At 38.4% G+C, this 12,793-nt stretch overlaps 1 protein-coding gene across 2 annotated transcripts in view; it reads left to right on the top strand.

Annotated features, from left to right (window-relative positions):
- The window catches only part of CCDC50 (coiled-coil domain containing 50), a 73,795-nt gene extending 66,265 nt beyond the window's left edge, over positions 1 to 7,530 (top strand). For both annotated transcript variants that reach the window (XM_049880330.1, XM_049880322.1), the window contains 2 exons: positions 4,276 to 4,382; positions 5,979 to 7,530. In XM_049880330.1, the coding sequence (XP_049736287.1) occupies positions 4,276 to 4,382; positions 5,979 to 5,995 (124 nt within the window). In that variant the 3' untranslated portion in view covers positions 5,996 to 7,530. The remainder of the gene's footprint in view (positions 1 to 4,275; positions 4,383 to 5,978) is intronic.
- The last annotated feature ends 5,263 nt before the right edge of the window (positions 7,531 to 12,793 follow it).

Genomic DNA, 12,793 nt, shown 5'->3' with positions numbered 1-12,793 from the left:
CATCGCAGACTGTTAAGTCCCACTGGGTCCAATAGCTGTGCCTATGGTATGTGGACTTCTTGACTTCTCTCAAGCAGTCTTGAATCACAGTTATAGAGCAGTTGCTGTCTTTCTACCTTAGGTTGCCAACATTTAAATCTCTAGGGAGGCAACCTTTTTTTTTTTTTTCCAATTGCTTTCTATTGCCTTTCAAGAGAAAATACAATTGGAATAGGAGAGAACACACTAAATAGAAAAAGAGAGAAGTTATGTTGAATCTAACAATTATGAAAACCAAATTATTAAAACCTCGAATTTCAGTCCTGATTATTAATAAAAGATTTATTAATTCTTAAAATGGAAGTTTTATTTCAAATAATACACCCCATCATTGCTACTGATTGTCCACACTGAAGCTACTAGACTTGTTTCCTTAATAGGAATATTTTTAGCATCTTTAAAAACTCATCCTCTCTTAAACTTAGGAGTTTTCAGAAGGCAGAGAAATCCTATTCAGAAAATTACATCAGGTTTGGATTGCTTTGCAGACAACAATATAGTGTTCCTAGTTACAGAAAATTTATCCCTCTTGTAGCTGTTTGTTAAGCACATGGCACATATTTTTAAAAGCAGAACTTAGAACTATATAGTTTGTTACATTCTTACAGTATCCAAATAAAATAAGAAGCAACTAATCTCCTCAGTAGGTGAATCAGTGGGTTATTGTGCTTTTTTTAGGAAATGAATTCAGATAATCTTTAGGGTTATTTTGTAATCGTCAAAGTTCTTGGGCTCTTTAGACCACTCACAACTTTGACAGCAGATATTATAGGACAGTCTGGGATGGCCATTTAAAAAGACTTCTTAAAGTTGAAAAAAAGTTTCTGAGATGTTGTAAAACCAAACCGACTGCCGTCGAGTCGATTCCGACTCATAGCAACCCTATAGGACAGAGTAGCAGAGTAGAACTGCCACATAGAGTTTCCAAGGAGCGCCTGGCGGATTTGAACTGCCGACCTCTTGGTTAGCAGCTGTAGCACTTAACCACTATGCCACCAGGGTTTCCTGGAATGTCATAGGTGCGGGCATATTGAAAGAATGAATAATCAAATGATCCTGTGTTAAAAATGGCTGTTACAAACGTGACTGACTTACGGCTGGTCAAACTGAAGTTGTTTTTGGCTTGAGAGGAACGCTTGTCTTTAAACAGTATTTACAGAGAAATTGTATATATGATAAAAGTGAATACAATTTTTATGGATCATTTTCACAGTTAAAAATTAAAGCCTATGAACTTATAGATATCCTTAGTAACTGATGTCAGTCAGCAGGTATGCTTTCTGGTTAGAATCTATGATTTCCTTTTTCACAGTTAACCATGGTGTGGAAATTCAGTTAGCCATCTGCAGAGAGATGGTTTTAAGGACTGAGAAATGTGGAGATCAGGATGTTGGTTCACTTTACTTCAGGGTCATGGAGGGGAAACAGATTCTCCTGTAGAGCTTATAGCATTCGTAGTCAGAAATCCAGCTTCTTCATTTATATTTTCTATTTCTTAGGAAATAGAGAACTAGTTGGCAATTTGAATTAATTCTAAATGTTTGCAATTGAAAAACTTTCAGCCTGAGTTCTAAATTCTTGTACCTATAGGATTATATATATATATATACACACACATACATATATATATATACTGATACTTTCATTTTTCTTTTAGAAAAATATTTACAAATGTCATTTAGTTCCTACAGCAGTCTTAAGAATATGAAACACATTTTTCTCCACTTATTCTTTCATGAGATACTCACTGAGCACCCTACTAAGCACCCAGAAGTGGGATAAACAGCAGTCAGCAAGAAAGAACTGCCTACTGCTCTCGTAAAGTTTATAATCTAAGCAAATAATTATACGAATAACTATAATGATGGTGTTAAGTGCTGTGGATGAAAAGTACAGGTGCTGTAAGAACGTAAGCTGACGCTTAGCCTAGTCTGGGTGTCTTGGGAAGGCTTTTTGAAGAAGTGACCTTCTAATTGAATTCTGAAGGGTATTTGGCTGTATCATCAACATAAAGATGTGTTTCATTTCACAAGAACAGTAAGGATCAAGTAATTCTAAAACCTCAGAACTATTAAACAACTATTGGTCAACAAGACTTTTTTCATCTTTGGATATAAATACCCTTATTTTGAAACAACCATCTTCACTGCAACAGAATAATTTGGTGGGACCTGTAGAAGCAATTAAGCCAAGATTTATTCTCTGAATTACGGGAAAGTAAACAGAATAGCACACCAAGAGAACTGAGAGCATTCCAGATTGATAGTTTATCCCTATGTGGAGATACTGGAGAATGTGATGGCACTCCGTGTTCTCTTTTGCACCTTGGACTCCCTTTTCCTTGAGAATGAGTTGGTGGGGAAACAATCCTGGAATTTTTTGAGTCCCGCTCAGCTTTCGTCTTTCTAGTTTTTGATGTATTAGAATTATCTGATTCTTACTGTACTTATGAAATGATACCATCTCTATGTTGATCGTGTCACCAGATACTCTTCAGAATTCAATTAGAAAGTCACTTCTTCAAAAAGCCCTCCCCAAACACGCAAATTAGGCCATGTGTCTACCTAATGCTCTTGTAAAGAGCTTTTCTCTGTCTGCGTTTTGATCGCCTGATGAAGCCGGGGAAGAGCAGGGAATAGACACTGCTACCCAGGTTACCAGCCCTGTTTCCTTAGACCCAAGTCAGTTCTTCAGGTGCCTGTTTGTTGAAGGCTAAGGTTCTTAATTATGGAATCAGATGGTTTTGTTTACAACTCTCCTACCAGTCTTTGTTACTTTTTAAGATAAAAGTTAAAAAATGCCAGTTAATAACTAAAGGAAAACACTGTATTTATTTAATTTCTAATAATTTGTAGCAAATGTTCCAAGAGGAAAACAGGAAAAATGCCACACTGTTTGTTATGCTCACGTTAATTATGTGTGTATAACGTGGAAATGTAACAATACCTGCCCAAATACCATGTGGAAGTAGCAGCGTATGTAATGTATATGTATATATTTGTATAAATATGTATGTACACATACATACACACAGATATATAGGGTGCAGATTCTGTAGCAGAGCATAGTACAGTAGCAGAGACCGTTGGACTTGCTGTCCAGTGGAGTTCAAGCTCCGACTCTGCCACTTAGCAACTGTGTGATCCTGGATAGATGACTTACCTCATATCACCTAAGCAAACCCTAAGATAAACTTCTGAGAGCAGCTGTGCAGACTTGTCTTGAAAGTTAAATGAGATAATCTGCGTGGAACCCACAGCGCAGTCCTCAAGCTCTGTCTATGTTTACATTCCATTCTGACCGCTCCTAGATGCTGAATACCCAGGGAGGGACTTCACTGTTCTGGGCAAACAAAAGATTGAGAAATTGGAAAACATTTGCCTTTATTCTTTTATGACAGAGCCCGTGTTACCAAGTTGACCATAACTTGCCAGACCTCAGAATACCTACGCCTTCTAGATGGTATATATAATTACACCGAGTCTTCTACGACAAGCTCTTGTATTTGACGAAATCTCCTTAACCTCGTCTGCTCCCACACTTCCATGCTAACTTTGAGAACACCTTTGGGAAACAGCAACAGCAAAGAGTGAAGCACTTGAGAGCTTTTGTTTTTCATCTTCATCAAGGCCAAATGTTTACAGAGCTCTGTTTTTAAGTAATTAAAACAACACAAAGTTTGGAGTAGTAAAATTTTTCCATTGTTTTTTACTTTTCCATCTGCTTTTTACATGAAAAATTGCACATGTATCTCTGCTCTTTCTGTCTCTGAAGATCTGCTTTGCCACCTAGTGGCTGAAGCACTTTGCTCACAGAACGCACATGGTGACCAAAGTCCTCTCTCCCTTTCTCCCTCGCTCCCACCCTCCCTCCCTTCCTTCCTTCCTACTTTTGTTTTGGTTACCTTCTTTCTTTTCTTTCTTTTTTTTTTTTTCTGGTAAAACCTACTAAAACAAAGCAAATTTCTGATTGATTTCCTTAATCTTTCTCCATACCTTGGCACAATGCCTGATACATATTAGATATCCAGAAAAATTTTTTTTGTTGAATTACATCAAAACAAAAGACTGGAGGGATACAATAATTTATCAAAGGGCACGCAGCTGGCTAGAAAGAAACTCTAAAGCATCCTGGCTTTGTATTTCTGCAGAAAATGTTTTTACCATGTGTCCCAGTGAGAGACAGTTGTAGTCGCGGTCTCTTAGAATATCTCTTGGGATTCTGGCTTTTCTCCAGGCTTCCACCCCCTGCCGTGACCGATGCTCAGGACTTGGATCATGCCCGTTTTACAAACCAGCATCATTCAACACGTCAGTTCACAAAAGCGGAACCCTCTCAGAAAGGTAAGAAGAGCAGCAATAGTCACGTTTCAGGATCTTCATAACCTTCATGCTACTGTGAAGAAGACCAAATGCTTTCTTATAAATCACTAGAGTGGAAAAATAGGTTGTTCTGCCTTTCAGTAGTGGAAACCCTGGTGGCATAGTGGTTAACAGCTACAGCTGCTAACCAAGAGGTCGGCAGTTCAAATCCGCCAGGTGCTCCTTGGAAACTCTAGGGGGCAGTTCTACTGTGTCCTATAGGGTCGCTATGAGTCGGAATCGACTCGACAGCAGTGGGTTTTGCCTTTCAACACATACTTACTCATTTCCCAAAAAAAAAAAAAAATTCCAAAAAACAAAATAAAGCAGAACAAAACAGTTTAAACTGAATGCAAGGTTGTCTACGTATTTGCATTCTACTCTGGAGAGAGTTCACAGATTTCATCAGAGTCTTACAGGGAAACCATGACCTACACCCGTACCCCGACCCCCGCAAAATGTTTAGAATCACTGGGTCACTTTCTGTTACTGGCTCCTGTTTCCCATCTGCTCATGACTCTGTTCATTAGATTAAAACACACACGTGTACACACACACTACAGAAAACTTTTATATAAAATATAAACAAGACAAAGAAAATAAGGAAGATATGGAGATCTAATTGGACCCAATCTTTAATATGGAAGGGACAGTCAGTTGGCCAGTAGTTGCTTTTCCAAGGATAGGCCTTCACCCTGTGTGTTTTGTGACGGTCATAAAGTGAGAGAATGAAAAGCTAGCTGCTTACACTAATTTTGCAATATAAGTGGAGATGATGCAAATAATAAGTATCAGGGTTGTTAGGGTTACGTAAGATAAAATATGTGAAAGTGGCTTCCAGATTGCAGTGGACTCACAGATACTAAACAGATACTAAAAAAAACAAAACAAAAAAAAAAACAGATACTAGGTTGTATTAATTGACGAAGTTTGTTTGGTCTGGATTTTGAAGATTCCTTAGGTGAAATATTTCATGATCCTTTTCCAAAGCTAATGATAAGCTTTCCCAAACGTCTTTAAATTTCCTTTTCTGCCATTATTAAAAAATTTTAATGCTCAGGTGTCACCCTAAACCAGGTACATCAGAATCTTTGAGTGGGTAGTGCTAGGCATTAGTATTTTCAAAAAAGCTCCCCTCCCGCCCTCATGTCTTCCTTCTGTGTTTCTGAAGTTCACCAATGTTAAGAATAAGCACAGACATTATTTAAAACGTGGGATTAATTGGATGTTACTGATGGTGTTGCCACAACAACGCACCCATCACGGTTTCCATCTGTTGGTAGCATTGTCCGCATCTTGATTTAACTGAAAGTAGCTCATGTTTTACTTTCTCAGACTCTGCGTGCATCACTTCATGGTAGGTGCTTGACATATGTTTGAGACATAATGTTACTAAAATAAAATGCTGATTCTGTATATACATATCTGACAGTCGAGAACAAGGAAATCAGCAACTGCTTGAAAAGCACAGAAATAAAGAGAAATTACTTAGCCTGCCCAGGGAGAAAACCTGTCTGAGAAACTTTCCAAGATTTTACCTTAATTGTGTTTTCTTGCTTTTTTTCCTTTCTTCCCCAGGTTTCCACAAGCATTAAAAATCTAGGATTCTGCCTTGAAATGGACTCACTGTAGCATGTATTACCGGATGATACAGAATGCATTCTACGTTTATTTTTTCCTCATATATTTGCATTCCTGGGATTTATCCTCAAGTTTTTTCTGGCCATGAATACTTTAATGCATTTCAAATGTTTTGGTTATTCCTGATCACGTGGGCAGCACAAGAAAATCTAGCTTCTGAATATTGGCCACTTGTGTGCCTCACATGCTTCCTGGGATTACAGTAGCAAAGAGCTCTATAAAATGCCATTTTTGTTAGGGTTAGAGTATTGGTATTTAGGGACTAGGCTTTATACAGCAGTTAGAATTTTATGAAGATGATCAAAATAAAGTGTAATGTTTGGATGCAATGCAGAATAAAGAATAAAAGAAATAATTTTTTTTTCTTTTTTTGGTGCATTAGTGTATATTGAAAGACAGAACCTTTTGGTTTTTGAACTCTTCAGGAAAAGGAAAAAAAAAATCACAACCATGAAGTATTAAAAAACAAAAAACACGTGGAGCAGTTGAACTATGTTATTCTGACTACGTGAACTGGAGAGGTTTTACATATCCTTCTAATTGACCTAGATATCATTCTATGCTGTTACTTCCTGAATAGCAGGCGTTCTGATGCCTCTGGGCATTGGGCCTTTTATTTGGCTTATATTGCCAAAAATTTACCTCTGGAATTTTAAATCATGTCTGTATGCAAAATCGGCTGAAGGTGAAAATCGTTTTATTCCTTCTCTTGTTTTACACTCACTTGTAGAGCCAAGGGAAATGGAATTGAAGATGACCGTGTAAGTCATGATGGCATCATGCTCACTGGCTGCAGACTGACATTTTCCCCTTGCTTAAAAGAGATGCTGTACTCGTTGGCCACCTTTCAGTGATGTTTCACTCGCTTGTAACTAATTCAACAAGAAGTTACAGTTGATAAAGTGGTTCTTTACCCAAGTGTTCGGTTCCGTACATTTGTTAATGATACATGGGCATTAAATTTCTTTGTATAAGACCTTTAAGACTGCCCTTTTATCAGAAAATTAGGGTCTTTGTTTAGTTGCTGACCTCATGGGAATGCTTATTTTCCCATGCTAATTTAACGTAAGTGGCACTCAAGCTGTGATACAAAATATATCCCTTCCGCTTGATTTCCTTTCAGCTTTTGTTGTATGACTCGGACTTTTTTGGCATTTCAGGAGGGTGTCCTTGTAGGAAGGTGTCGCAGGTGACTAGAGAAAAACCATTCTGTCCCTACTGGAAAGCTATTTAGAATAGTTTCTCTGAGTATATTTGGACCTCTCACTTTGGAGAAAGATCTTTAGTTTCATCGTTTTTTGAATCCTGTGAACTTGGGTAAAAGACATCCAAAAGTTAAATTTTGGAAACATGCTAATCTAGAACCAAGACCCTAAAACTAATAGGACTTTGAAAGGCTCCAGTGAAACTGATGAAGAAAATCTGTATCTAAATTGGAAAAAAAAAAAGGGGGAGACAAAATGGAGGCTGGAGGCCACAGCATTAAATCACATTCCAGAGGGCGATCTCAGTGCCCAGAGCTTAGGCCACGTTGACTTACAGTAATGCTATATTTTCCTTTGTCTGCCCTGTGATTTTGCTTCATGTTTTTAACAGTTTTTATGGTAGTTATAAAGACAAAAAAAAAAAAAGTGTATTTTTATTTGATAATTAGGCAAATGGACATCATTTGCAATATTTTTATTTTGTCAATGTTTATTTTTCTATCTTACAGAGTGATCAGTTTTACTTAAAAACTTCAGCATCCCTCTTGCCTGTCATGTGCTTCGTCCTATCATATTTATTATTGTGAAATGTTACGTGGAGATACTTTATCCCAGAATCATCAGGCCGCTCAGTACTTAACCAGGAAGAAGGTAGCGTTTCCGCTGTCTTAGTGAGTTTCTGACCAAAGGTGGTTATTTCCCTTGCGGCATCCAATTCAACATTTGTGTTGAACATTTGTTGGCTTGTTTTTAGGATTTTAAAAGATAAGTTTTTAATTTTTTTTTTTAAGCAAACACTTTTTTAAAGAGTATCAGAGCAATTCTTTCCCTATGAATAAGGAGTTAAAGAATCAAACTCAGCCAATTAAATCTTCGTATTCTTTCTCATTTATATAATGCTGTCATTATCTTTGAGGCTGTGGAAGTAACTAACACATGTATTTTAATGAACTGCTAAGCAGTCTTCACTGTTCTGTTTGCTTCTCAGTTTGTCATGTTTATGTGAATATCAAGGTGTTTGCTTGGTTACCCTCTGCTGGAACACTGCAGTTGATTTTTTAGGCCCACAGTGTTTTTTATGCCTTCTTGTGATGGAAACCAGTGTGCCGGGCTTCTGAAATAATTTCCGTTTCTATACCTCTTTTCTGTGGAGGCCAGGCTTCATTAACACCTTATATTCCTGAATGAGCACAATGTGTTACACTGCCTTAAGGTAAGGCTACTTGACCTGGACACCCGCCCTTCTCCTCCTTAAAACTTGTGTAAGTTACTGCCCAGAAGGAAGGTTAGATAAGGTCAGATGAAATGTTCTTACTTGAAAAAAAAAAGCATGATTTTATTGAGTGACTAGACAGTTGCTACACTTGCTTTAAAGAACATGGAGATTTTTAGAAAATAACTTTGTGTGCCATCGAGTTACAACCAGCAGCATGCTAATGAACTGCGGGGGTGGGGGTGGGGACAATCTATATGGTTTTTGATCATAAGAGAAGTATCTAAATTAGAAAATATATACAGTAATGTGACGCTTAACGTCCACAATACTTTCTGTGAAATAAAACTTTATGTGATTTGTACGTTGTGTGAGTATCATATAAGGCAGTCCCCGGTCTGACGTACAGCCTGTAGTTAGGAACCAACCCCATAAAGCCTGTTATATTAAAAATTTGAGATACATACAGTGGTTCCCAATAACCAACAGGCACTACCTTGCAGTGCACATCAAAACAGTATTGTTATTACAGTATTATTATGTTAAAGATGTTTTACCGTATCTATGGCCCATTCTCCTATCGAGATTTCTGGACTTAAGGGACCACAGACATAGATGCGGCTGGACATTGTCCAAATGGAGTCGATGTGGCGCATGACTGGGTGTATAAGAATAAATGTTTCCAGGAGGAATACCCTTTTCAGAATGGCAGTGACCACTTGGATTTAGATGAACATACTCTAAAATGCATGACCTTGGGCCTTGTGTTCCACTGAACTCACTCTAGAAAATTCTAACCGTGACCTACTTCCCTTGCTGTGGCCTACAGCCGAGCTGTGTGATGAGTAAATTCATTGCAGGCAGTTGGCTGTCCCTTTCCCTCAATGTAAGAGTAACTTAATGTAAATAGTTAGTTTTTAACTGAGAATTATGTGTCTTTAATACTGTCAGAATCTTCTCTGAATTTTGTCTTGTGTCGAATTGTTCTTTAGAAACACCTGCTGTAATATGGTGCATTCAGTTTACCACGTAAGTGGCTGACTTTTTAAGGCCTTGATATTTAATGAGCATTGCCTTCATATAAAAATCTCTTTGGGAAATACCAAGAATATTCATTTATTCAGTGATGTTTTTCTTGAAAGATGTCTGTGGTGATTTGCTGTAAGATCTTGAGTGTAATCATAGAGCGAGATCCCTGTGTAAACAACTTTCTGAAGGACAGAGAACAGAGTTTTTTTTCCCCTTCTGGGAAAACAGTGTTTGTGTAGGGAACATTAATATCAAAAAGGAATGGTCTTCAAAGAGGTTTCACTGTACATACGGTGCCATATTCTGATAACCTAGACTTTCTAGAAATAATCATAAAAAATTAAAACCTGATGTTCCAGCAAAAAGGAAAAAAAAAATTTTTTTTTAAAGTACTTTTTCCCTAACTTATTGGTCATAGTCAGAAAAGTGATGGTATAAAATGGTCCCATTTTCTTCTCGTATCTGGTGGTGCCTGCGAGTCTTAAAGCCATATCTGCTTATGTTACTATTGATATATATATATATTTTTTCCTCTTAGCCCAAAATAGGCAATATGGGCAAACTGGAGACTGTTCTGATAATGCTGCAAGGGACACAATGTCATCCAGATTCTTGGTAGAGGAATCTCTTATCCCTGATGATACATGAGACTAAAACGTCAGAAGCTGTTGTTGCTCCTGGCGTTTAATAACGGCCGTTAGAAATGCTGAAATTTAACTCTAGAGAAGTCAAGACGGAAAGGGTAAACTGGGAAGATGTCACATCTTAGAGTCATTTTCTGACAAGCCCTGCACTTTATGTTGGCAGTGTCTTTGAGTAGCAGTATTGCCTTAAGTTAGTCTGACTCCAACCAAGGTCAGTGTACTGTACTTTCTGTATGTGAATGCCAGCCAACTCTCCATTGAGACACAGAATTCACAGATGACCCCTAAGCATCCTTGTCATCAGGAGCCTTGGACCTCCTCTCCTACTGAGTGATGACTAACCTATAACATCGATAGATGTATTATTTCAAGTTGCCTGATCAACGGATCAAGGAGCCCTGGTGCGTGCAGTGGTTAAGTACTCAGCTGCTAACCAGAAGGAGGGCACTTTGAACCCGCCAGTCGCTTCATGGAGGAAAGATGTGGCAGTCTGCTCCTATAAAGACTTACAGCCTTGCACAGCCTGTGGGGCAGTTCTACTCTTCTGCAGGATCACTGTGAGTCAGAATCGACTTGATGGTGTTGGGTTTGGGATCAGCCCGTAAGTGAGCAGTGGCATGACTACAAAGGCAGATAGAAGGAGAGGGAGAATTAGCTTCACAATAAGTGATCATTTCCCGAATCGTTGTGAGGTGACTGTCCTCCTTGTCTATGGTGACTATGTAGAAAATATTTCCAAAGTTTGTGTAGTGCAGTGAAGACACTCAGATTCATTGTTTTGTAAGTTTCACCAACACTCTTGTGTATTGAAATGCTTAATATTAACAAGAAAGAAAAGAAAACCAAACGAAACAGAGATATTTACTTGAAATGGAAGAATTGTTGATGTGAAGAGTGTTTCTATTTTATTACTTTGGCTGTGGGTAGGGAAGACACCACACTGGTTTCTTAAGGTTCTATTTGGTGCCACATTCGAATGCAATCATGTTAGCCTTCAAGTTGACTTGTGGAAATATCTGTCCCTAAAAACCACTCTTCCCTTGTATATATGTGAACACTGCTTAGTTCCACGTTCCTGATAGGTGTAATATGCTTTTGTTTACTCTGTTAGCAATCTAGAAAATGTTTTTATCTTTTTGAATGAATCTTCATAGCATAGGGAGCCAAGCTGTATGCTGGTTTCACCATTTCAGATGAGGGCAAAATTAATTGTATAACTTAGTGCCCCCTTATTCATTGCTGAGGGTCATATATAAAATACAGAAGAGTTGAAAGACAGGGTTTGAATGGCATTCCCTCCATAAAAGAACAGGTATTAAGAACAGCAGAAAGAAGACTGTTGAGAGAGTGTGATTCTGTTATAACACAACTTCTGCTTAGGTTTTTGTTGCACTGAATTTCAGACCATCGTTAGTAAGTAGTTCCCAGTTGTTAAATGGAATGAGAGGGGTTTTGATGTCAAGATTTTTGTATTTTTGATTGAATTAGCCTTTGAAAACCCTCTAGGCTATAACTTCAGATCTTGTTGTCAACTGAAAGCCAAATACCTGTTCTCAGAAATAGCTAGATTTTTCACTTGCCTCCCAAAGGTGACCCAATGTTCATTTCATGTAGTAAATAATGAGGAGCCCTGGTGGTGCAAGGGTTAAACACTTGGCTGCTAGCCTCACAAGTTTGGTGGTTCAAACCCATCCAGGGGCTCCACAGGAGAAAGACCTGGTGCCATAAAGATTACAGCTTAGGAAACCCTATGGGGTAGTTCTACTCTGTCACATGGGATCGCCATGAGTTGGAATCAACTCGACGGTGCCTAACAACAACATATTGTGCATATAGCCTTTAAAATGATGTTCCAAATTGGGAATTGCCTCTAATAGGGTTTCTTCTAAAAGGAATTCACCCCAGCACAATATTATATTTTGAAAAGGTGCCAAATTAAAAAGTACAGGAGTATGCTACTTGTCAGTCCAGTTGCTCAGGAAATTTAAGGTGGTGCTCTCATTTGTCTTATAATTGGGAGAAGTGCTCTATTAAGAGATAATAAATAGGCAGTGCTCAGGCACTTTCAGATTCTTTGATTAGAGTCCTTTGACATTTGGAATGTGGGTATGTTTTAAGAACTGGTGAGATGTTATCCCAAGTGCTCATCAATTTATAGCCAAGTGAGAAAGGCAGCCTCGAAATAGCTAATGGGACTGAACAGAACCTTGATGGGATACATCTGCCTATCTGAGGACAGAAGCAAAGAGGCTTCCTCAGACCACATGCCTATCTAGAGATTCAGTGAAACTGTGAGGGACACGTGAATGCCTTAAAGGTGACCATTGTTGGGTACTGGTGGGTCTGTTACGTACCTATCTGGACCAGGCTGATGGGAACAGTCTTTTTCGCCTTCACACAGCACAAGTTGTTCCTGCTCATGACCTCCCTCACTGAGGAGACTGAGAAACATGGTGCTGGTGACTTTGTTGCAACGTGGGAGCTTGAGGTGGACACATCCTTAGGCACCCTTCAGTGCTCAAGCCGCTCTTAAATACCAATTACACGTCTACATTAATTCATCTATGCAAGCTTGTGTTTTGTTTTGTTTTTACACCTTATGCCCTATTTGGTTCTTTAAACATCAGGTTTAACACTGACAGTATGAATAATTTTTAAACC

This window comes from Elephas maximus, chromosome 1 (assembly GCF_024166365.1).
Source record: "Elephas maximus indicus isolate mEleMax1 chromosome 1, mEleMax1 primary haplotype, whole genome shotgun sequence".
NCBI lineage: Eukaryota > Metazoa > Chordata > Mammalia > Proboscidea > Elephantidae > Elephas > Elephas maximus.
This window is presented reverse-complemented; position numbering and strand designations above follow the sequence as displayed.